Consider the following 22,934-nt stretch of genomic DNA (forward strand, 5'->3'; position numbering starts at 1 on the left):
CCATTTTAGATTCCTCTGTTGAGAGTTCTCTGTTTAGGTCTGTACTCCATTTTTTTTTATTGGACTTTGTGATCTTTTGGTGTCCAATTTCTTGAGTTCTTTGTATATTTTGGAGCTCAGACCTCTGTCTGATGTGGGGTTAGTGAAGATCTTTCCCCATTCTGTAGGCTGTCGTTTTGTCTTGTTGACCATGTCCTTTGCTTTACAGAAGCTTTTCAGTTTCAGGAGGTCCCATTTATTAATTGTTTCTCTCAGTGTCTGTGCTGCTGGGGTTCTATTTAGGAAGTGGTTCCCTGTGCCAATGTGTTCAAGTGTATTTCCCACTTTCTCTTCTATAAGGTTCAGTGTGACTGGCTTTATGTTGAGGTCTTTGATCCATATGGACTTGAGTTTTGTGCATGGTGATAGAGATGGGTCTATTTTCATTCTTCTACATGTTGATATCCAGCTATGCCGGCACCACTTGTTAAATATGCTTTCTTTTTTCCATTTAATATTTTTTGCTTTTTTGTCAAAAATCAGGTGTTCGAAGATGTGTGGATTGATATCCGGGGGTCTTCTATTCAGTTCCATTGGTCCTCCTGTCTGTTCTTATGCCAATACCAGAGGAGAGACCCCAGAACCACTGATAATGACAGACATGGGCGTCCATAGAAACCACCAGGACTGATCAAATGAGTCAGAAGAGCAAGCACAGGCTGAGGGGAAGGGACACTAGAACACTGAAAGTTCCAAGGGGCTGCTGGGAGAGGGATCAGAGAGAAAAGGAAGTGTCTGCCAGAAGGTGAGCAGACACCAAGAGGAAGAGCTGTGGAGAATCCAGGTTCTGGGAAAGCTGCCGGGGAAGTGGGAGGGGTTAGGAGTCCCAAAATCAAAGAGCTCAAATAAGCGGACTCGTAAATAGCCAAGAACTATTCTTATTTACTGTATGCCTCGGCACACACCTGTAATCCCACATCAGGAACGTAAGGTCATCCTGGGCTAGCTGGAGTCCTAAGGCCAGCCTAGACCACATGAGACCCTGTCTCAAACTAAATTTGGTTCATTTGTTTCCAACCTGGAAGCTTGAGTTATATTTTTTTTTCTGTTAAAAATCAAAATAAATGTATCTGGGAATGCCTGATCCTATATTTCAGCTTGTGACTGCTGGGTTTAGGTTCCATTTGGTTGAGATTTTCAAGCCTGGAAAGGCTCTTAATAGGTTTCATATAATCCTTATGGAGCTCATGAGTTGTGGAGAATTTTCTCCACAGGGATACATCATTGGCTGTTAGCCAGGGCTTTGGCATTGTAGGTGTCCCTATGAATATGATAATGCCCTGGCCATTGTTTACTGTGTCCTTGCAAGATGCTTGAGTCTTCACAACCCCCTTTGGAGGTAAAAAACATGACACTCCTTGAGTTTTTTTGTTTTGATTGTTTGTCTTTTGAGACAAGGTTTCTCTGTAGCCTTGGCTGTCCTGGCACTCTCTCTGTAGATCAGGCTGGCCTCAAACTCAGAGATCCACCTGCCTCTGTCTCCCAAGTGCTAGGACTTAAAGGCTTGTGCCCCCTCACTTCCAACCACAGCAATCCTTGTTTTATAGTAGAGAAAACTGAGGTTTGGAAAGGTTAAATGGCTCCCCAAATGCCACACATCTAAAAAGCACCGAAGCTTATACTTGAACCAGGTCTGTTGAAACCCACAGACCACGATAATACCATCCTGATGGTGCCAAGGCACACCGGTGGACATCTCTTATGTCAGTTCCCCTGTCTACCACAGAGCCCCATGGGAGTCAAACATCCAGCCAAAGTTGAAAAGCCAGAGACTGAGCAAAGGGGAGGTACTGTAGTTGGTCAGATATGACTTTGCTGGATACATACAACTGAGAGATCAGAGTGAAGCCAGGGAGACAGCTCCCAGGTGAAGGCACTTGCCCAGCAAGCCTGGCAACTTGGGTTCAGTCTCAGGGAGCCACATAAAGGTAGAAGGAGAGAACCTGCACTATGGAGTTTGTGTGTTGTCACAACACCCGCACCATGGCACTTCCGCACACGGCACAAGCGTGCTTACATACAATAGCAATAGTTAATATCTAAGGCATCAGCGTGTGTACCTTTCATCCTGGTGACCATTTTGTGGGGCAGAGTATCCTCACACAGGCCTCCTGAATTTATCTTCCCTTCGGCAGGTACACCCTGACTCTCCCTGGAGACAAGCCCTGCCCTCGTGTTGGTCACAGCTGCTCATATTTACCCCCAGTTGGCGATGCCAAGAGAGGAAAGGTCTTCATTGTAGGGGGAGCAAATCCAAACCAAAGCTTCTCAGATGTGCAAACCATGGATTTGGGTAAGATCAACGCTGCAGAGCGTTCCTAGAAATGCTGGTTCTGCTGGATGTGGTGGCACAGGGCTTCAAGGCCAGAACCGGAGAGGCAGAGGCAAGACAACCCCGGGAGTTTGAAGCCAGACTGGTCTGTGTAGCAAGTTCCAGGCCAGGAAAACATAGACTCTGTCTCAAAATAATAATGATAATTGTAACAATAATAATACCAACTCACACCAGACACAGGGTTTTCCTCTTAGAGAGAGAAATATCTTCCCTGGCCCCTAAGGTCTCAGCTGACCTCTAATTCATACCCACCTGTTCAGTACTTCCTTGTTTGGGAAGAGTCTGTTGAGCCCTAGCAATCTAGAAAATGGCTATTTATTAACTGTTCTAGGAGGCACCAATGACCCTCATTTCTCCTTCTTTCTCTTGTCCGCACTCTGATTCGTCCTGACTTTCTCTGTCTTCCTCTGTGTTTGTCCCTTTTTGTAATCCACACCACTGCTGTCTCCTAGCTAGGCTTGCAGTCGTTTTTCACTCTGGTCTCCTTGCTTCCACGGTGACTCACTGTGCAGAGCATATTCCACACCTACCCAGAAAGTCTTGTTCTTTGGTTTGAGGGAGTGTTACTTTGTTTTGAAGCAGTCTCATATAGCTCAGACTGGACTTGAACTTACTGTGTAGCTGAGAATGACCTTGAACTTCTGATTCTTTTCCTTCACCTCTCAAGTGGCTACTATCATATCTCTGCGCTGCTTCACCAGGTCTGTGTAAGCTGATGCTCAAACCCTTCTGTGCACACGCTCCCATCTCCCCTTCACAGGTCTTAGCGCACAAGAGTTTAAGGTCCTTGGAGGCAGAGAGTGAGACTTTTACTCATAAGTGTATCCCCAGCCAATTCTAAATTGCCATGGTTGGCCTTCTCATAGTAATTTTAGGAAGTCTGACACCTAGACTCCTGCATGGCTATGTGGCAAGAGTTGTTTAGACCTGGAGTGTCACCTCTTGACAAGACTCCCACCTGTGGAGCCTCTGTTACTACTGTCCAGGCACTTGAGTCTCTACTCCCAGCACTAGGCACGGGTACCTTGAATCCCTTCAGCCCTCAAGGAGCTTATCTTCTACCTCAGTTACTTTGTGACTGCCTGTCTGTTCATGACAGCATCTTCCTATGCAGTCCATTCTAGCCTAGGAGTCTCTGGGTAGCCCAGGAAGACCACAAACTCACAACCCTTCTGCCTCCGCTTCCAAGTACTGGGGTCCTGAACCACCATACCAGCTTCAGTTATATCTTTATCACAAGTTATCAATGCCATGGTGACCTTAGCAAGGCCCTTTGGACCACAGTACCCTGGTACATAGAGATTACCAACTGGCTTCCTCTGCAGTTGTGGTTAACACTAACAACAGCATGGTACTTGTAAGGTCCTAGTTTAGTGCTTTGCTACCTAAAAGAATGGGTTGGTTTAGACGTCATTTCTCTGTTTGCCCAAAGACCACTTAGTCGGGCCACTTAAAATGGGGAGTCCAGGAGATTGAGATCTATAGAGATATCAGGAGTGTTTCTCAGACTCTAAGGACAAAAAATAGCAGCCCAGGCTGCTGAGAGAGTGGGAACTGACTCTAAGTGGGCCGTTTGAGTCAGGCAGCTCCCTCTGGCCCCGTTAGTCACAAGTAGAAAGTTGTGTTAAATGTACGTCACCTGGACTCTGGGAGCGAGAACGGAGACAGTTTCCATCACAGAGCGTTCATGGCCAGGCAGGCAGCCTGCCAGCGTGTACTGGAGACCATTTCAGTTTGGTCAAGTTCCCTTTAAGGACTTGATGACTGGTCGCTTGTGATTTCACCTGCTTTCACTACCCTCCCAAAGTTTGTCAGCCAGCATTACCAGTTACAGCCCCAGCCTAAGGACCGGTCAATGTTTTCTAGGGACGCAGCAGTGGGACACGGCCACCAGGGAAGGTCTCTTGCCTCGGTATGAGCATGCCAGCTTCATTCCCTCCTGTACACCTCACAGCATCTGGGTGTTTGGGGGTGCGGACCAGTCAGGAAATCGAAATTGTCTGCAAGTCTTGAATCCTGGTGAGTAGACAGAGGTTGTTTTCTTTTTTATCATGCACATGTAGGTGCAGTTACATTATGGTACATTGAATTGCTCTAATTAACCTATTTTACTTTGCTGACCTTATAGAAATAGGAATTTATAGGTTTTCTTTTTTTAATATTTATTTATTTATTATATTATGTGTATAGCATTCCTTCCGCGTGTGCCTGCAAGCAAGAAAGAGGCGCCAGGTCTCATTATAGATGGCTGTAAGCTACCATGTGGTTGCTGGGAATTGAACTCAGGACCTCTGGAAGAGCAGTCAGTGCTCTTAACCTCTGAGCCATCTCTCCAGCCATATAGGTTTTCTTTTTACATTTTAAAATATGTATGTGTGAGAGCCAGGCGGTGGTGGCGCATGCCTTTAATCCCAGCACTTGGGAGGCAGAGGCAGGCGGATCTCTGGGAGTTCGAGACCAGCCTGGTCTACAAGAGCTAGTTCCAGGACAGGCTCCAAAACCACAGAGAAACCCTGTCTCAAAAAACCAATAAATAAATAAATAAATAAATAAATAAAATATGTATGTGTGTGAATGTGTGTGTGCACATGTGTGCATGAGAGAAAGATCATACACACTGAGTAGTGTACATGTGGACATCAGTGCCTCCTTTCACTGTGTGTGTTGGTCCCAGGGAGCAAACCACCCGACTAGCCTAGGACACGTGACCTGCTCTCAAGTGATGGAATTCTAGACATGCGCCCTGACAGGACTGAATTTTCTTTTGTGTCAAGTATTGAAATTTCTTTGTAGTATTTAAAAACCATCTTTTTAGATGTCTGTTTGATTGGTTTGAGTGTTTGTTATTTTTCCTGCCCTCCCTCTCTGGAATGCAAATGCTTTTTTTAAAAAAGTACATTTTATTTTGTTTTTCAGACCGAGTTTCTCTGTGTAGCCCTGACTGGCTGTCCTGGAACTACACTCTATAGACTAGGTTGGCCTTAAATTTAGAGATCCATCTGCCTCTGCCTCCTGACTGCTGAGATTAAAGATGTGTAACATCACCACTGGCTAAAATATTTTATTTTTTAATTTTATGTGTATGCAGAACTTCCTTCTTTCCTCCTTCCTTCTCTCCCTCCACCTTTCTTCTCTCTCTCTCTCTTTCTTTCTCTTTCTTTCTTTCTTTCTTTCTTTCTTTCTTTCTTTCTTTCTTTCTTCCTTTGACATGGTCTCACTCTGTAGCCCTGGCTGGTCTGGAACTCTTTATATAGAGACTGGCTTGAATCAGAGATGCACCTACCTCTGCCTTGCAAGTACCAGGATTAAAGGCAAGCATCACCACCATGGCTGAAATGTAGATGCTTTGAGGATAAGGGTCCAGAACACAGTCAGATATAGAGTAGACGGCCCCCCAACCTCCTGGTCTGTCTGGAACACCACCACAGAGTATAATGGGTAAGCTGGGTCTGGGGGGACAGTCCTGATAGCCCAGCTGCTTGGGAGGCCGAGGCAGAAGGATCACGAGTTCGGGGCATTCTGGGCTAGAGTCTGATGGTTGACAGTTCAGATCGCCAGAGTGTAGGCAGCAGTAGAGTGCTTGCCTGGCGTGTATGGATTTCTTGGTTTGATTCCCAAAACTTGGGGAAGTAGAAGTCACGGTGTGTGTGCACATGCATGTGTGTGCGCATGTGTGTGTGCTTATATATGCCTGTATGCATATGTGCACGTGTGTGCGCATGCGTATGTGAGGGGGTGTTGCGCACGTGCGTGCGTGTGTGTGCTTACATATGCCTGTGTGCATATGTGTGCGTGCATATGTGCGTGTGTACAGTGTGTGCACATGCGTGTGTGCATGTGCTCTACAGCTTTATAGCCCAGGCCTTCCTCCTCAGCTTCACAAGTGCTGAGTTCACAAGTCATTTGCTAGGACCCTGTCTTTTTGACTCTAGGTAATAGCATTTATTTGAAAACAAAACAAAAAACCCACAGTGGTGATATAATCCCAGCATTCTGAAGGCAGAGGCAAGCAGTTCTCTACAAACTTGAGGCCAACTAGGCCTATGTAGCAATTCCAGGCCAGGCCTGTCTCAATACAAAACAATAAAAACAAAACAGTAGAACTTTGGTAGCTTCTGTCAGAGAAATTGATTTTATTTTTTTGTGAATATTCCTTTACACTGTATGAATACATGTCATTGTGATTGGTTTAATAAAGAAGCTGCCCACAGTTAGGCAGGACAAGGTTAGGCAGGAGAGCCAGACTTAAAGAGACCGCTGGGAAGAAGGAGGAGGAGTCCGAGGAGTCGCCAGCCAGACTTGGAAGAGTCAACATGGACAGTGCACAGATGAGGGAAATGAGCCTCAGAGCAGCACACAAATGAATAGAAATGGACGAATTCAATTTACAAGAGCTTGTTAAACACAAGTTTGAGCTATCGGCTGAGCATGTATAGTTAATAATAAGTCTCTGTGTGGTTATTTGGAACTGACAGGACAGAAAAGTCCACCTACATTTTTTATTTGTTTTGTTTGTTTTTGCTGATGGAGTCTTGCTAACGAGTGCAGGCTCTTAGTCCTCCTGCCTCGTTCTCCCGAGTGCTGCAGTTACAAGCTTGAGCCACCACACCCAAGAGTCAGTTTCTGTGATTCAAGTCCTGCCCAAGATCTGCAGCTCTAGAGAGGGCTCACTTTGCTCTGATGTAGGCTACGCCTTCTAGTTTGGCTCCCACATGTACTGTATATGCCTGGTGTAGCTTTTGATATGTTGAATGCAGATCTTTTGCAAGAGAGGCACGGAGGGAGGTTTTCTAACAGGAAATCCTGTGGGACTAGTGTAGGAGTCTGACAGACCAGGTTCAAGGCTGTTTCCTCTCTGGTCTTCTGGCGTCTCCTCGCACCCATCTCCTCCTTCCTGCCTAGCTACTGGCCTTTCAGCTCTTTACTAAACCAATCACAGTAATACATCTTCACACAGTGCACAAATACCCCACACCAGCTTGGGCCCACCACCCTGCCTGAGGAGGTGCTGAATTAGTGCATCTGTTCCTATGACATCCATGGTTTCTTTTCTTCCTTCCTTCCTTTCTTTTTTAAACTTATTTATTATGTATACAATATTCTGCCTGCCTGTATGCCTGCAGCCAAGAAGAGGGCACCAGATCTTAATACAGACGGTTGTGAGCCACCATGTCGTTGCTGGGAATTGAACCTAGGGCCTCTGGAAGAGCAGCTTGTGCTTTTAACCTCTGAATTTACATTTTATTTTCAAAGGAAAGAAACTCTGTGCATCCTCCATGTGGTGACATACACTTTTTGTTTTCAAGACAGAATGGTACAAAAAGCACAGACCATGGTGTTATTAAAACTGTTCATACTGGGGCTGGAAAGATGGCTCAATGGTTAAGAGCACTGGCTGTTCTTCCAGAAGACCTAGGTTCAATTCCCAGCAGCCTCTAAAGGTGTGCATGCAGACAGAGCATTTGTATACATGAAATAAATTTTTAAAAACAAAACTGTTCAAACTGGCGCTGGAGAGTTAACTCAGCAGTTAAGCACACTGGCTGTTCTGATAGGGGACCCGGGTTTGATTCTCAGCGCCCTCATTGAGGCTCACAACCGCCTGTAACTCCAGTCCAGGAGATCTGATGCCCTCTGGCCTTCCTGAGCACTAGGCATGGTGTACACATGTAGATCCAGGCAAAACAGCCATGCATGTAAAAATAAAATAAATATAAAAAGTGTGTCTAAGGCCGGGCATGCCTTTAATCCCAGCACTTGGGAGGCAGAGGCAGGCGGATCTCTGTGAGTTCGAGACCAGCCTGGTCTACAGAGCTAGTGCCAGGACAGGCTCCAAAGCCACAGAGAAACCCTGTCTCGATGCTGGCCGGGCTACTTAACAAGGAACAGTGTAGCTTGGCTTCAGCTTCCGTCTGAGAAAGGAGAAACTGACATTTATTTGCCATTTTTATTCAGTAGGATTATTAGTGCTCTGAAATTGCAGTGATATTGTCTATTTTCTTTTTTTTTTTTTTTAGTGTATTGTATGTAATGAGTACTCTGTACCTACATGTGTGCTTGCCGCCAGAACAGGGCATGAAATTCATTGTAGGTGGTTGTGAGCCGCCATGTGAATGCCAGGAATTGAACTCAGGACCTCTGGAAGAGCAGCCAGTGCTCTTAACCTCTGAGCCATTTCTCCAGCCAGTCTTTCTTAAGCCGTATATTTTGGGAAACTTGGCACGTCTGTGCTGTCATAGTGGGGATGGGTTTTAGCAGATGCAGGGCTCTTGGATGCGGAAGCAGAGCTGTCAGCAGAGCGGAAGGGCTCAGATATGGCACTGACCTCACTCCTCAGGTTTGGGGCATTTGGTCTGTCTGAACAACCTCTGATATCTTTCTATTCTTCCTTAGCATTGGGGAGTATGAGCTCTCTGCCTAAAGTTGGGCTGTTCTGTGCTGTGCTGTGCCATGCCGTACTGTGTTCCTTAGAGACTAGGGTACCAAGGTGCCCCTGCTAGGCGCAACCAGAGTCGCAATCAGGTCTGCGGATGTGCATCAGTGGTAGAAGGCAAGCCCAGCGGGTCTTGGATACAGATCCCTAGCACCTCAGAAAATTAACAGTAAGTCAGAAGCCCCTCAGCCTAGATCTTGTTTCTTTTCTCTCTGGACTAGAAACCAGGACTTGGACTACACCAGAAGTGAGCAGCCCCCCACCGTCCCCAAGAACATTCCACACATCATCAGCAGCTATCGGAAACCACCTGTATGTCTTTGGGGGAGGAGAGAGAGGTGCCCAGCCCGTGCAGGATGTGACGCTGCATGTATTTGACGCAAGTACGGACTAGGGATGTGGGGGTCGTGGGGCTGCTTAACTCCATTATCTCTCCTACAGGAAACAGGGTCTTGAGAAAAGATTTTGAGCTAAGTAAATTACTTGCCTAGCATGCACCAATCCCCACCCACATTTCATCCCTAGCACCAGACAAACCAAGCATGATGACAGATGTGTGTCTGTAATCCCAGTAGGTGAGATCAGGCCTAGCTGAGGATACAAGAAGCCTGTCTCAAAATAAATAAATAAATCTTGGTGGCCCTGCCCTTGATTTCCTGTATCTGTCAAAAACAAACAACGAAAGAAAGAGAGCGAAAGAGAAAAACAAAACAACTTAAAGACTTTTCACAGAAGAAGCAAAGATCTGGGCTGGAGAGATGGCTCAGAGGTTAAGAGCATTGTCTGCTCTTCCAAAGGTCCTGAGTTCAATTCCCAGCAACCACATGGTGGCTCATGACCATCTGTAATACCCTCTTCTGGCCTGCAGGCATACACACAGACAGAATATTGTATACATAATAAATAAATATTAAAAAAAAAAGAAGCACACACCTTTATTTTAACTTTGGGCTAGTTCTGGGTTAAAGCCTAAGGGACATATTTTTTCTTTTTTGGTTTTTCAAGACAGGGTTTCTCTGTAGCTTTGGAGCCTGTCCTGGAACTAGCTCTGTAGACCAAGCTGGCCTAGAACTCACAGAGATCCTCCTGCCTCCTGAGTGCTGGGATTAAAGACGTACACCACCACTGCCCAGCTAAGGGACATATTTTTCTAATCCAAAGCAAAAAATGACTTCCTAATACCTAGACTGGAGACAGGCCTGCTAGGTTATTGGCTTTGTGGTCTCCATCCCTGGAAGTGTTTAAGTACAGGTTGGATAGCAGGGTTGAGATCTACTTGGCTGATAAGTCAGAGGGAGGATTTCTTTTTCTTTCTTTCTTTTTTTTAATATTTATTTATTTATTATGTATACAATATTCTGTCTGTATGCCTGAAGGCCAGAAGAGGGCACCAGACCTCATCACAGATGGTTGTGAGCCACCATGTGGTTGCTGGGAATTGAAATCAGGACCTTTGGAAAAGCAGGCAATGCTCTTAACCACTGAGCCATCTCTCCAGCCCCCCTTTTTCTTTCTTTCTTTTAACATTTTTTCTTTTTTTTTATTGTTTTTATTGTGCTGTACATTTTTCTCCCCTTTACCCTTCGACCCTCTGCTATGACTCCCATGCTCCCAATTTACTCAGAAAATCTTGTCTTTTTCTCTTTCCTACCTATTTAGATCCAGTATATTTCTCTTAGGGTCAGAGGAAGGATTTCAAGGTCACTTCCTTCATGTAGCATCTTTCCACTGGGAAGTGCTGAAGAAGCTTGCCACATAGTATTAATGCATTTACTTTTGTAGGCACTTTGACCTGGTCTCAACCAGAGACACATGGAAGTCCTCCATCTCCCCGGCATGGCCATGTGATGGTTGCAGCAGGGACAAAACTCTTCATCCACGGAGGCTTGGCAGGGGACAAGTTCTTTGATGATCTCCATTGCATTGATACAAGTAAGTATGTTAGAGTCCAGGGGATTTGTGTGTTCAAAATGGTTTAAAATATGTTGGAAAGAATTCAGCTTTGCTCTGATAACTTGCGCAGCTGTTAGAGTCTTTCCTAGATCCTATGAAGCATAGCCTGAGTAATAAGGAATACAAAGCTGGAGAGCCAGCTCAGCCGGGAAACACTGGCTGCACCTTCCAGAGTCTGTCACCCTTTCTGTCCTCCACAGGCAGAGAGAACACTGTCTACACTAAATAAATGAATCAGAAAGGCAGATAGATAGACCGACAGACAGACAGAGCTGAAGAAGAGGAGGAAAAAGAAAAATAATTTGGACTAGAGAAATGGCTCATCTGGGTGGTGGCGCACATCTTAAATCCTAGCATTTGGGCAGCAGAGGCAGGAGGATCTCTGTGAGTTTGAGGCCAGCCTGGTCTACAGAGCTAGTTCTAGGAGTGATGTGGGAAGTCCTTTTGTATATGTGTTACTTTTATTAGTTTAGTTAATGAATAAAACTGTTTCGGCCTATGGCTTAGCAGAGTAAAGCCAGGTGGGAAAATCTGAACAGAGAGTAGGCAGAGTCAGTGTAGCTGCTGAAGGAGGCAAACGTCATGGAGCTGCCCAAGAAGCAAGAGGTAACAAACCATGAGCCTGTGGTAAAATATAAAATAATAAAAATGGGTTAATGTAAGATATAAAAACTAGCTGAAAATACATATGAGCTGTTGGCCAAACAGTGTTGTAATTAATATAGTTTCTGTGTGATTATTTGGGTCAGGGTGGCCGGGAAATAAGTCTCGGCTTACATAGGACAGCTAGGGCTGTCCCAGGGTTTCAAGAAACCCTGTCTCAAAACAAAACAAAACAGAGAGATAGGGGGAAATGGCTCAGTAGTTAAATACTGCTCTTACAGAATACCCAAATTCAATTCTCAGCACTCACTGGCAGCCCCAGATGATTCAGCTGGTCTCAGCTGACCTCTGCACATCCCCACGCATACACACACATGTGCATAATTAAAAATAAAAAATTTTAGCTGGGCGGTGGTGGTGCACACCTTTAATCAAAATACTTGGGAGGCTGAGGCAGGTAGATCGCTGCAAGTTAAACATAAGCCTGGACTACAGATTGAGTTCCAGGACAGCCAGGGCTACATAGAGGAACCCTGTTTTGTCAAAACCCAAAAAACAGGGCTGGAGAGATGACTCAGCGGTTAAGAGCACTGGCTGCTCTTCCAGAGGTCCTGAGTTCAATTCTCAGCAACCACATGGTGATTCACAACCATCTGTAATGAGATCTGGCGCCCTCTTCTGTCGTGCAGGCAGACATGCAGACAGAACACTATATATAATTTTTAAAAAAATCTTTAAAAGAAAAAAACAAAACAAAATATTCTATATATTTGGGTGTTTTTCCTGTATATATGTCTGTGTACTTACCACATGTACGTAATAGGGGCCAGAAGAGGGTACTGGAATCCCTGGAACTGGAGTTACAAGTGGTTGTGGGTGCTGGGAATTAAACCTAGAAAGAACTTCTAGAAGAGCCAAGGCATCTCTCTAGCCCCCAAATACATCTTCTTAAATTTTTGTTTGCTTTTTTTTTTTTTTTAATTTTTTTGAGACAGGGTCACAATTGGCTCGCCAAGGCCAAGATGACCCTGAACTCCTTGAGCTCCAAGCCTGAGCTCCCAAATCCTGGAACTAAAGGTTTGTGCCACCACACCCATCCGACTACGTCTCTTAAAAATAAATAAGTAAATAAAATAACGTACGAGGGTAGTTGTGGTGTGAGTGAGCCTTTAACCCTAGCACTATGAGGCAGAGGCCCAGTCTTTGTGAGTTCAAGGCTAGCCTGGTCTACAAAGTGAGCTCCAGGACAGTCAGAGCTGTTACACAGAGGAACCCTGTCCAGAAAAACAAACAAACCAAAAAAAAAAACCTAAAATGAAAACAAATCCAGCCATTCCTAAACACTTAGTGTGTGTGTAGGCACCCAGCCCTCCCCATTGTCCTTTCCGACATTTCATGTTCCCCGGAGGAGCTCTTTTTTTTTTTTTTTTTTTTTTTTTTTTGGTTTTTCGAGACAGGGTTTCTCTGTGGCTTTGGAGCCTGTCCTGGAACTAGCTCTTGAAGACCAGGCTGGCCTCGAACTCCCAGAGATCCACCTGCCTCTGCCTCCCAAGTGCTGGGATTAAAGGCGTGTGCCACCATCGCCCGGCTCCCAGCAGAACTCTTTAGGCTTTGGCTCCTGCTCCAGTTCTGGTCCAGCTAATGAAGGTGAATGACCAGCGCTGCAAGTTTGCTGGGCTGCCTGGTCAAAAGGCATAGAGAGAACCTAAAGACTGTCTCCACCTCTGAAGGTGGGACTCTCGTAGGCCTTTCTAGCTGTGAGCTCTGAGGGGTGGGGACTTCCTCTTTCCTTTGTGTTTTTCAAGCACTTAGTGCCATCACCTGGGGAGTGGGTGAGATTTTGTCTGCTCTTGAAAGGCTGGATGAATAAATGAGCAAGATCTGCCTGGCTCTAGACTACAGAACCAAGGGGTGATGGGCAGAAGGCACAAGAACTCCCGTGCAGAGGATTTGAGTCCTTACAAAGTGACTCCCGGAAGCAGGCTCACTAGCTGAAATTCCAAATTCCTCTATTAGTTACAATCAGGGCTTTCTCTTCCTTTTTTTTTTTTTTTTTTTTTTAGAGAGAGAGTCAGGCTGTGCAGCCCAACATCTTTGGCCTGCTGAATTCAAGGACTAGAGACATTTGCTCCTGTATAGTTTCAAATAGGACGGCATTTGTTCTTGTTTTGAGAAAAGGTTTTTCTGTGTAGTTCTGGCTGTCCTGTAACTCGCTCTGTAGACCAGGCTGGCCTCAAACTCACAGAGATCCACTTGCCTCTGAGTGCTGGGGTTAAAGGCGTGTGCCATCATACTTGGCCTCATATATTTCTTAAGACTGCCCATTTTCCTGTGCTGAGGAAGTACTTCCTTGCTATTGTTTTCTACCTTCCCAAACAGTTTTCTACTCTAAAATCCAGTGGTATGTATGTACTTCTCTTAAGTGCTCCTTTGAAAACATGCGAACATCTTTGGAAAAGTAGTGTTGGGAGTAAGTGCTGAGTCAGCAATGTGCGGAGTAGTGGCCAAAGGCTTTGCAGACCAACAGTCCCTTCCGAGCTACTCTGGTGGGTTCCCCTCTCACCTGTGCGCTCATCCATGTGGAGAAAGGATGTAGATGAAGTGATAGCAACTCAAAGGGCTCAACAGAGTTGCTGTTGGGGGGGCCGGAGAGATAGCTTGGTATCTTCCAGAGGACCTGCCTGGGTTTGATTCCTAGAACCCACATGGCAGCTCACAGCCAGTGTAATTTCAGTCCAAGTCATGAAAAACCCTCCTCTGACCTCCATGAGCACCATGCATGTGGTACACAGACAAATATGCGAGCAAAAGATACATATGCATTTATGGACATGTGAGTCTGGATATTTATATACACGCACATGCACACATGGCCTTACCTATCTGGACAGCAAACAGTGATCTCTCGGCCGTGGATGACCCTCAGTAATCATATTGCAAACTGCAGCAGGTAATTTGAAATCCCATGTTAGCTCATGTGCAAACCCTTTCTTGTGACAGGTAATATGAAATGGCAGACGCTTAGTCCCACGGGGGCTGTTCCGTCAGGCTGTGCTGCCCACGCAGCCGTGGCTGTAGGAAAGCATGTCTATGTGTTTGGAGGGATGACGCCCACTGGAGCACTGAACACAATGTATAAGTATCACACAGGTGAGCAGGCGTCACTCCTGATCGTTAAACAAACACAAACGTTCTTTGAAAAGTGATGCAGAATTTTGTTGGCCTGTGGTGACACACACCTTTAATCCCTGCACTCAGGAGGCAGAGGCAGGCAGAGGTCTGTGAGTTCGAGGCCAGCCTGGTCTACATAGCAAGTTCCAGGACAACCAGAGCTACACAAAGAAACCCTGGCACAAAAAAAAAAAAAAAACCCACAGAAAAACAAGGTCTCTTTGTACACCCCAGCTAGTCTGAAAATGGCAGCATCATCCTGCCACGCCTCCTGAGCACTGTTACTACAGATGCCCACTATCTGGCCCAGCCTGTTTCCCCCTTTATTTCCTCTTTGTGGGTTGACTAGTGCAGGAAATCATTGACTGTCTCTGTCCCCCTTCCTTAGAAAAGCAGCACTGGACCGCACTTCAGTTTGATACTTTTCTGCCCGCTGGACGCCTGGACCACTCCATGTGTGTCATCCCATGGCCAGTGATGTCCACCTCAGAGAATGAAGACTCAGATTCTCTCATCCTCAGCTGTGAAGCTGAGAAAGGGGGTACTGATGACAAACAAGTGACTCGGGGTAGCGGGTCACCTGAGGAAAGGCAGACTCCCACGCTGCTCTGTTTTGTCTTTGGTGGGATGAACACAGAAGGGGAGATCTATGACGACTGTATTGTCACTGCAGTTGACTAATAAAACCCACGTTTTTATTGTTAGTTTTTACAAAAGCAAAGGCTCTGAGTCATGCTGCCAAACACTCTACACAGTGTATTCTCTTAACCAAGAGGATGGGACGGGATGGTGTACACCTCTAGTTACACAAGGGAAGTAGAGGCAGAAGGGTCACCCTCAGCTACACAGTAGATTGGAGGCCAGCCTGGGCCACACAACATGGATGCTGTCTCCAAAAAGAACGACTTTAAGATGGCTCAGCAGATAAAGGCACTTACCCCTAAACCTGATGACCTGAGTTCAATCCCAGGAAACCACATCATGGAGAACCAACTCCTAGTTGTCCTCTGACTTCTACATGCTGCTGTGATGGTGTTCACTCACGTGGTGGGTGGGTGGGTGGGTGGGTGGAAGGAAGGAAGGAAGGAAGGAAGGAGGGAGAATGGGTGGAAGGGTGGATGGATGGAAGGATGGGTGGATGAAGGGTGGGTGGATGTATGGGAGGAAAGGATGGTTGAATGGTTCATTTTTTTAAAATAAATTTCCATCATGTATGGTGCATGCCTTTAATCCTAGCACTTGGGAGGCAAAGGCAAGTGATTTCTGAGTTCAAGGCCAGAGTGGACTATAGAATGAGTTCCAGGACAGCCACAGCTGTTATATATTGTGGTTCCTCAGAAACACCAACAGACAAATCTCTAGGCAGACCTGGGGTTTAAGTAAGTCTGTGAGCCAAAGCTCTGTCAAATGTTAACACTGGCCTTGTTTGCTTCATGCTGGAATATATGTATAATCTCCATCTTGCACTTTTAACTGGATGGCCCAGTGCAACAATTCCATTATAAAGTTTTACCAGCAATGAAATCTGTAGATACCCAAACTAGGTATTGGAGTAGATATTTCTCAGTGGGAATCTTTTTAATGTGCATTAGTCATTAGAAGTGCAGACGGGCTGGAGACAGCTCAGTTTAGAGCACTGCTTTAACTGAGGACCCACACGGTAGCTGACACGTCTCTAGTCCAGCTCCAGGGGATCCTATGCCTGAAGTAGGCAAAACAGTCAAAGTACTGACAAAAGCTGTGTGAGGTATTTCAGTTCATAAGCCTGATTGTGCACCTCCCCTAAACCTTGTTCATCTTGGGCACATGACCCATCTAAAAACGGGGGAGAGCAGGAAGCAGAGCATGGTGGTGGGTGTATGCAGAGCCTAGTGTGCATAGTGGGACCCTGATATGTTTTTAAGAGTGCTAACACTGGAGGACTAGAGTGAAGACTCTTACTCCTGTTTACCCTTTGACCTGCCATGAAGCCAAGGCCAATTTTAACATTTGACAGGGGCTGGCCTCAAAGTGTCATTCCCCTGTCTCAGCATCAGAGTGCTAGGATTATAGGTATGAAGTATCTATCATGCACCTGCCCATCACTTTTTTAGTATAGGGAATCCTGCCTCAGCCAGCTTCCTGAATATAGGAATTACTGGCATGAGACACCATGCTGGGTTCAAATTATATCAGATAGCACACAAATATGCAGCTCAGGTTTGTTCTCAGATCCCCAAATCCATCATTCTGAGTAAATGTTACAGCTGGCTGCTCAGTCGTAGAACACCCATCTTTGAGCAGTACTGAATTTCATGTTAGCTCTGAACAAAATCCTGATTATACTCATTACCTAGTGCATCCCTTTCCCGAGGAGGCCAATCCAAACCATCGTCTACCAGTCCTCTGACTATCAAGTAAAGTTTATAATTAACATTTCAGAAGTGGGGATTCTCCCAAATGAGGCTTCAGACCATGTTGTGGTTCATAAGCCCTCATGAACTAGCTAACTGAAGCTGGTATTTCATTAATGTTCCTGCTTCCAGCCTGAGCCACTACATCCACTATGCAGTGCTGGGTGTCAGACATGCCAATTGAAGTAAATCCTTAGGCTGCAGAGAGGATCTGGAACTCACTATGTAGACAATTGATGGCCTCAGAGATCCTCCTGCCTCGGACTCCATCAAAGGTGTGTACCACTGCATTTTCAAACTATACATCTTAAAATATAAATCACAAACTAAGTACCACCCAGTGACAGGCCGTGGGTTTGATTTGACACCACAAAGAAAAATAAAATTCAAGTGTATAAGTCATCAGGTTGCTCAAAAAAATTTCTTCTCAAGCCGGGAGATGGTGGCGGACGCCTTTAATCCCAGCACTCGGGAGGCAGAGGCAGGTGGATCTCTGGGAGTTCGAGGCCAGCCTGGTCTAAAAGAGCTAGTTCCAGGACAGGCACCACAGCTACAGAGAAACCCTGTCTCGAAAAACAAAAACAAAAAAAATTCTTCTCCAGCAGAGGATCAAACCAGGGCTTCTTTACACTTACAAAGCAATGCCCTACTACTGAGTAACTATCCACTTTACATCTTTTCAGACAGCCGCAGTTCCCTAGGCGGGTCTTGGAGTATTCTCTTGCCACAGCTGGAATTACAAGCCTGGCACATCACCAATTCAGAAGAAAATCCATAGCCCCACAGCATTACTTAACAATAAAAATCAGATAAGGTAGTAACGGTGCACACTTTTAATCCCAGCACCCAGGAGGCTGAGACACATGGTTCCAGACCAGCCTGGCCTAAAATGTGAGTTCTAAGAGAGGCAAGGTTACACAGAGATCTTGTCTTGAAATACCAAAACCAAAGAACAACAAAAAACACCCAGAAAGCAGTTTTACAAAGGGGAAGTAAGAATTCAATCATGTTGAAGAGAACTAGGAATGACAAGGGTCATTTCATACAGCAAAACCCTTTGCCTTGCTGTAAAGCTAGACAAATTTCCCAGGGAGTGGTACCACCCAAATCACAAGCCTCCACCTCCACCCTCCCTTTCCTGCCGAACAGATAGGCAGACCTGAGAATCCGGCCTTAAATTTTAGTTATCTAAAATAAAAGACAGATAATTATAAGGTTTTCACAAAAATTAGACCAGTGTAAATAACAAACATTTATTGGTGTCACTTATGGTAGAAAAAAGTTCCTACACCAGATGTGCATGACCCAATTGTTAAATAGAACATTTCCAAGGTGAAATATTGTAAATACTGGACTCAGGAACTTTCGGTAGGAGAAAATTGAGAGTACTTATAAGTCTCGAATGTAATTTTCTCCTAACGAAAGTTCCTGAGTCCAGTATTTACAATATTACAATATTTACAGTAAATTACAATTATTACAGCCCTTGCAGATCAGTGCGCCTACAACTCGTCTTTCTCTGATGTATCTTCCTCACCAGTTGGGGGAGGGCCTGCACTTCCATAGAGTTTGCTAATAATAGGCTGAACAATTTCTTCTAGCTCCTTCTTTTTAGCTTTAAAGTCTTCAATGTCGGCATCCTGGTGGCTTTCCAGCCACTCAATCTTTTCCTCTACAGCTTTTTCCATGGTTTCTTTGTCTTCAGAGGAGAGTTTACCTCCCAGCTTTTCTTTGTCTCCAATCTGATTCTTGAGAGAGTAGGCATAGCTTTCTAGCTCGTTCCTGGTGTCAATGCGCTCTTTGAGCTTCTTGTCTTCCTCAGCAAACTTCTCAGCATCGTTAACCATTCTTTCGATCTCTTCAGGTGTCAGGCGATTTTGGTCATTGGTAATTGTGATTTTGTTTTTGTTTCCTGTACCTTTGTCTTCAGCTGTCACTCGAAGAATACCATTAACATCTATCTCGAAGGTGACTTCAATCTGCGGTACCCCACGGGGAGCTGGAGGAATTCCAGTCAGATCAAATGTACCCAGAAGATGGTTGTCTTTTGTTAGGGGTCGTTCACCTAGAGTAATAACAGGAAAAACTTGTTACTGAAGAGCCTAGTGCACTGGTATCCTTATACTTCAACCTGTTAGAATATAGGGGTATGGGGAGGGGAGCAAAGACTACTACTATTAACCAAATTCCATTTCTTAAAAAGCACTGTAAGTCCCTTTTTTGTATTCCAAAAGCCAGTGGACAAGAATGTTAAGTAAGTAGAGAATCTAAAATTCAGCACTAAGCAACCTCTTCACATTTGAATTACAGAAGATACTTCTTTCCCTGGGCATTTAACAATGTATCATTAGATCCAAAGTCACACTCTTTCAAAGTTTACAGTATTTGTGAATATAAGCAATTACCTTCATAGACCTTGATTGTTACAGTTGGCTGGTTATCAGAAGCTGTGGAAAAGATCTGAGACTTCTTGGTGGGTACCACAGTGTTCCTTGGAATCAGTTTGGTCATGACGCCTCCCACAGTTTCAATACCAAGTGTAAGGGGACATACATCAAGCAGTACCAGATCACCTGGCAAAGGAAAATCAATCAAGTTAGGTTCTGATTAGAGTCCTAAGAGCACTGCCATGCAATCTCCCACTGCCATTTGCCCAGGTTCTAACCATAAACACTTTAGGGCAAATGAATTAATAGCTGCTAATGATTTTAACTAAACCTGATCCAAGTCTTATCATCACTGTATCTTGATCACATAGCGGGGCTATGTGGCCCCGATGTTCCTACCCTACTGCTTTCTGTTTCAACAGCTGATCATAGTCTTCCCATCAAACTACTCAAACAAGTGAAAGATGCAGTGACCTACCTGTATCTTGATCACCAGAGAGGACACCAGCCTGGACAGCAGCACCATAGGCTACAGCCTCATCCGGGTTTATACCACGGGATGGCTCCTTGCCGTTGAAGAACTCTTTCACCAGCTGCTGAATCTTTGGAATTCGAGTAGATCCACCAACAAGAACAATTTCATCAATATCAGATTTCTTCAAATCAGAGTCTTCCAACACTTTCTGGACTGGCTTCATGGTAGATCGGAACAGGTCCTGGCCAAAAAAAAAAGAAAAGGCATGATTACTATGCTGCCACCATACACGTGACGCTGTTTAGTTTAGTTGCTCTGCGTTCAGGGATCTACAGTCTAAGCAGATCTCATTAGCACTGACAAAGAGCATACCATGTTCAGCTCCTCAAATTTGGCCCGAGTCAGGGTCTCAGAGAAGTCTTCTCCTTCAAAGAAGGACTCAATTTCAATTCTTGCTTGATGCTGAGAAGACAGGGCTCGCTTAGCCTTTTCCACCTCACGCCGGAGTTTCTGCACAGCTCTGTTGTCTTTCCTAACATCTTTCCCAGTTTTCTTCTTGTACAGCTTGATGAAGTGCTCCATAACCCGCTGATCAAAGTCTTCCCCACCGAGATGAGTATCTCCATTAGTGGCCACCACTTCGAAGACACCATTGTCAATGGTCAGAAGAGACACATCGAAGGTTCCGCCACCCAGGTCAAACACTAGGATGTTCTTCTCTCCCTCCCTCTTATCCAGGCCGTATGCAATAGCAGCTGCTGTGCTGTAAGAATGAAAAAGGGGGGAAAATCTTAGTCAGGGGCACTTTCCCCCCACTTAGCAAAGAGCCTGGCCAGGAGTCCAACACTTACGGCTCATTGATGATCCTCATGACATTCAGTCCAGCAATGGTGCCAGCGTCTTTGGTTGCTTGCCGCTGGGCATCATTGAAGTAGGCTGGTACAGTAACAACTGCATGGGTAACCTAGGAAGACAACAAAAATAATTTACGTATACTCTGTTACTTCCCTGTCTTACCAACTACAGTAGTTTCTAAGCCAGCTTACTGATAAGGGCACAAACCACACACATTCTAACAACAGGATTAAATGGTAACTTGTGAAAACCGACTAGCATGTATTTAGCTTGACCTCCCACAAAGCGCTACATCATCAACCCTGACAAAAGCTGTTACCAGTTTTAAATTTTAAACCAGGAAGGCTTCCTAGGTAAGCCAACAGGAGGAGCAACTGCCACCTTCAACACTTAGCATCGTTCCACACATGTATTTACCTTCTTTCCCAAATACGCTTCAGCTGTTTCTTTCATCTTAGTAAGAACCATGGCAGAAATTTCCTCTGGGGCAAATGTCTTGGTTTGCCCACCTCCAATATCAACTTGAATGTATGGCTTGGTTTTCTTCTCAACCACCTGGAGTACGGAATGATTGAAAGGTAATTTCCCCAAAGCGCAAACAATGGCACTACAAACTTTAAAGGGAAAAAACCCACCATTTTTTCTCCCCCATAGCTTGATTCATTTTGCTCCCTTAGGGAGATCTTGACTAAACTAAGAACCGCTGTGCTGTGACAGAGCGCCAGATTTGGTCTGTCTTTCAACTTTTAGACACTGTAATACTGTGTTACGTTTTATGATACTAAAAACGACAACGTCTAAAACCGTTACATAAACCCCTACCACATCCTTTTAGCCGTTTGAGTGTATTTTTTTCCGCCTAGTCGCAACCCTTTATTCCCACCACCCTAGCCGCCCCCTTCAACGTGGAAACAAAAAAAACACCAAACCCGTATCGGACCTTGAAAGGCAAGAACTTGATGTCCTGCTGCACCGAGGGGTCATTCCAAGTGCGTCCGATGAGGCGCTTGGCGTCGAAGACCGTGTTCTCGGGATTGGAGGTTAGCTGGTTCTTGGCTGCGTCGCCAATCAGACGCTCGCCTTCGGGAGTGAAGGCCACATACGACGGCGTGATGCGGTTGCCCTGATCGTTGGCTATGATCTCCACGCGGCCGTTCTTGAACACTCCGACGCTGACGGAAAAACCCCACAGAAAAGGAAATCAGCACCTCACTTTCTCACGCCAGGCCGAGGCCACGCCCCACTCTCCCGCACCTCAAAACGCCACTTACCAGGAGTAGGTGGTCCCCAAGTCGATGCCGACCACCGTGCCCACATCCTCTTTCTTATCCTCCTCCTCGGCCCACACCGCGCAGAGCAGCAGCAGCGCCGCCGCCACCACAGTGAACTTCATCTTGCCGGCGCTGTGGACCAGTCGCTCAGCGGTCGCTCGGGAGTCGCGGACGTGCAGCAACAGGCTGTAGCCTCGCAGCGCGACGACGTTCCGATCCGGAGTCGGGAGGAGCCGCGAAGCAGGCTCAGCGAAGGCCTGGAAGAAGCAGGCCGCGGCGCTCAACTCTCACGCCCGCGGACACCCGAAGCTGCTCTCTGTGTTGTCTGGCCAGTGTGGAGCATGCTGTCGCCGACTCGGCTTATATACCCTGCCCCCAGCCCCGTCGTGGAGGCCTCCGATTGGTGAAGGCGCTTCTCGTTGGAGGCCGCTGATTGGTCCATTACACCAAGCTGGCCGCCGCCGATTCGAAGCGGCCTCCTCCGCAACTCACGTCACTGCTACGCCCCCCGGGCTGACTCATTGGCTACTGATCGGTCTAAACAACCGCCAATGAGAGGCTGCATCCGCCCTGTGCGTTGGTCCTATTGGCTCAGCAGCTGCCTGTCCCTCGGGTGACCTCTCACCCTGAAGACCGTTTCCGCCGGTAACCGTCCTGGTCCTCCCCTCACGCCGGGGCCCCGGGGGACTGGTGCAGGGTCTGCGTGTCAGTTCCCCCGGGGCGGTGGGACTTGGTTCCTCCCCTTTGTGTCCATCACTCCGAGGCACTGCGCAGCCTTTTCTCCTCCTAGCTTCCCTCTCGACCCGAGATGCCCCGGCTCCGCGAAGATGCTGTGGTCGCCTGGGAACAGTTTCTCTGCCCTTCCCTGCCTCCACACCTTCTCAGGTGTCCGAGCGTCCAGGCCCAGGTCTCGAGCTGTGCCTGGTCTGGGTCCCGCCTCGCAGCTCTGTTCAGCTAACTACTTTCCCTTCACCCCCAGGCCATCTGCATCTGTCTATCAGGCCTTCCCAGTTTCCCTT

The 22,934-nt window shown here is 46.1% G+C and overlaps 2 protein-coding genes across 5 annotated transcripts in view; one reads left to right on the forward strand and one right to left on the reverse strand.

Annotated features, from left to right (window-relative positions):
• Rabepk (Rab9 effector protein with kelch motifs) overlaps positions 1 to 18,283 on the forward strand; it is a 35,648-nt gene extending 17,365 nt beyond the window's left edge. For all 4 annotated transcript variants that reach the window (XM_050161689.1, XM_050161688.1, XM_050161691.1 and 1 more), the window contains 6 exons: positions 2,175 to 2,332; positions 4,241 to 4,393; positions 9,029 to 9,190; positions 10,590 to 10,739; positions 14,364 to 14,513; positions 14,923 to 18,283. In XM_050161689.1, the coding sequence (XP_050017646.1) occupies positions 2,175 to 2,332; positions 4,241 to 4,393; positions 9,029 to 9,190; positions 10,590 to 10,739; positions 14,364 to 14,513; positions 14,923 to 15,215 (1,066 nt within the window). In that variant the 3' untranslated portion in view covers positions 15,216 to 18,283. The remainder of the gene's footprint in view (positions 1 to 2,174; positions 2,333 to 4,240; positions 4,394 to 9,028; positions 9,191 to 10,589; positions 10,740 to 14,363; positions 14,514 to 14,922) is intronic.
• Hspa5 (heat shock protein family A (Hsp70) member 5) lies at positions 18,167 to 22,264 on the reverse strand. Its single transcript, XM_050161673.1, has 8 exons — positions 21,916 to 22,264; positions 21,585 to 21,816; positions 21,062 to 21,199; positions 20,641 to 20,753; positions 20,162 to 20,552; positions 19,793 to 20,030; positions 19,333 to 19,500; positions 18,167 to 18,992 (listed from the first exon to the last, which is right to left on the reverse strand). Exons 1-8 carry the CDS (start codon positions 22,035 to 22,037, stop codon positions 18,430 to 18,432), a joined length of 1,965 nt encoding a protein of 654 aa, XP_050017630.1. The 5' UTR covers positions 22,038 to 22,264; the 3' UTR covers positions 18,167 to 18,429.
• Positions 22,265 to 22,934: the final 670 nt, after the last annotated feature.

The sequence above is a fragment of the Alexandromys fortis genome, unplaced genomic scaffold, assembly GCF_014885135.2.
Source record: "Alexandromys fortis isolate MF-2015 unplaced genomic scaffold, M_Fortis_MF-2015_v1.1 scaffold_74, whole genome shotgun sequence".
Lineage (NCBI taxonomy): Eukaryota > Metazoa > Chordata > Mammalia > Rodentia > Cricetidae > Alexandromys > Alexandromys fortis.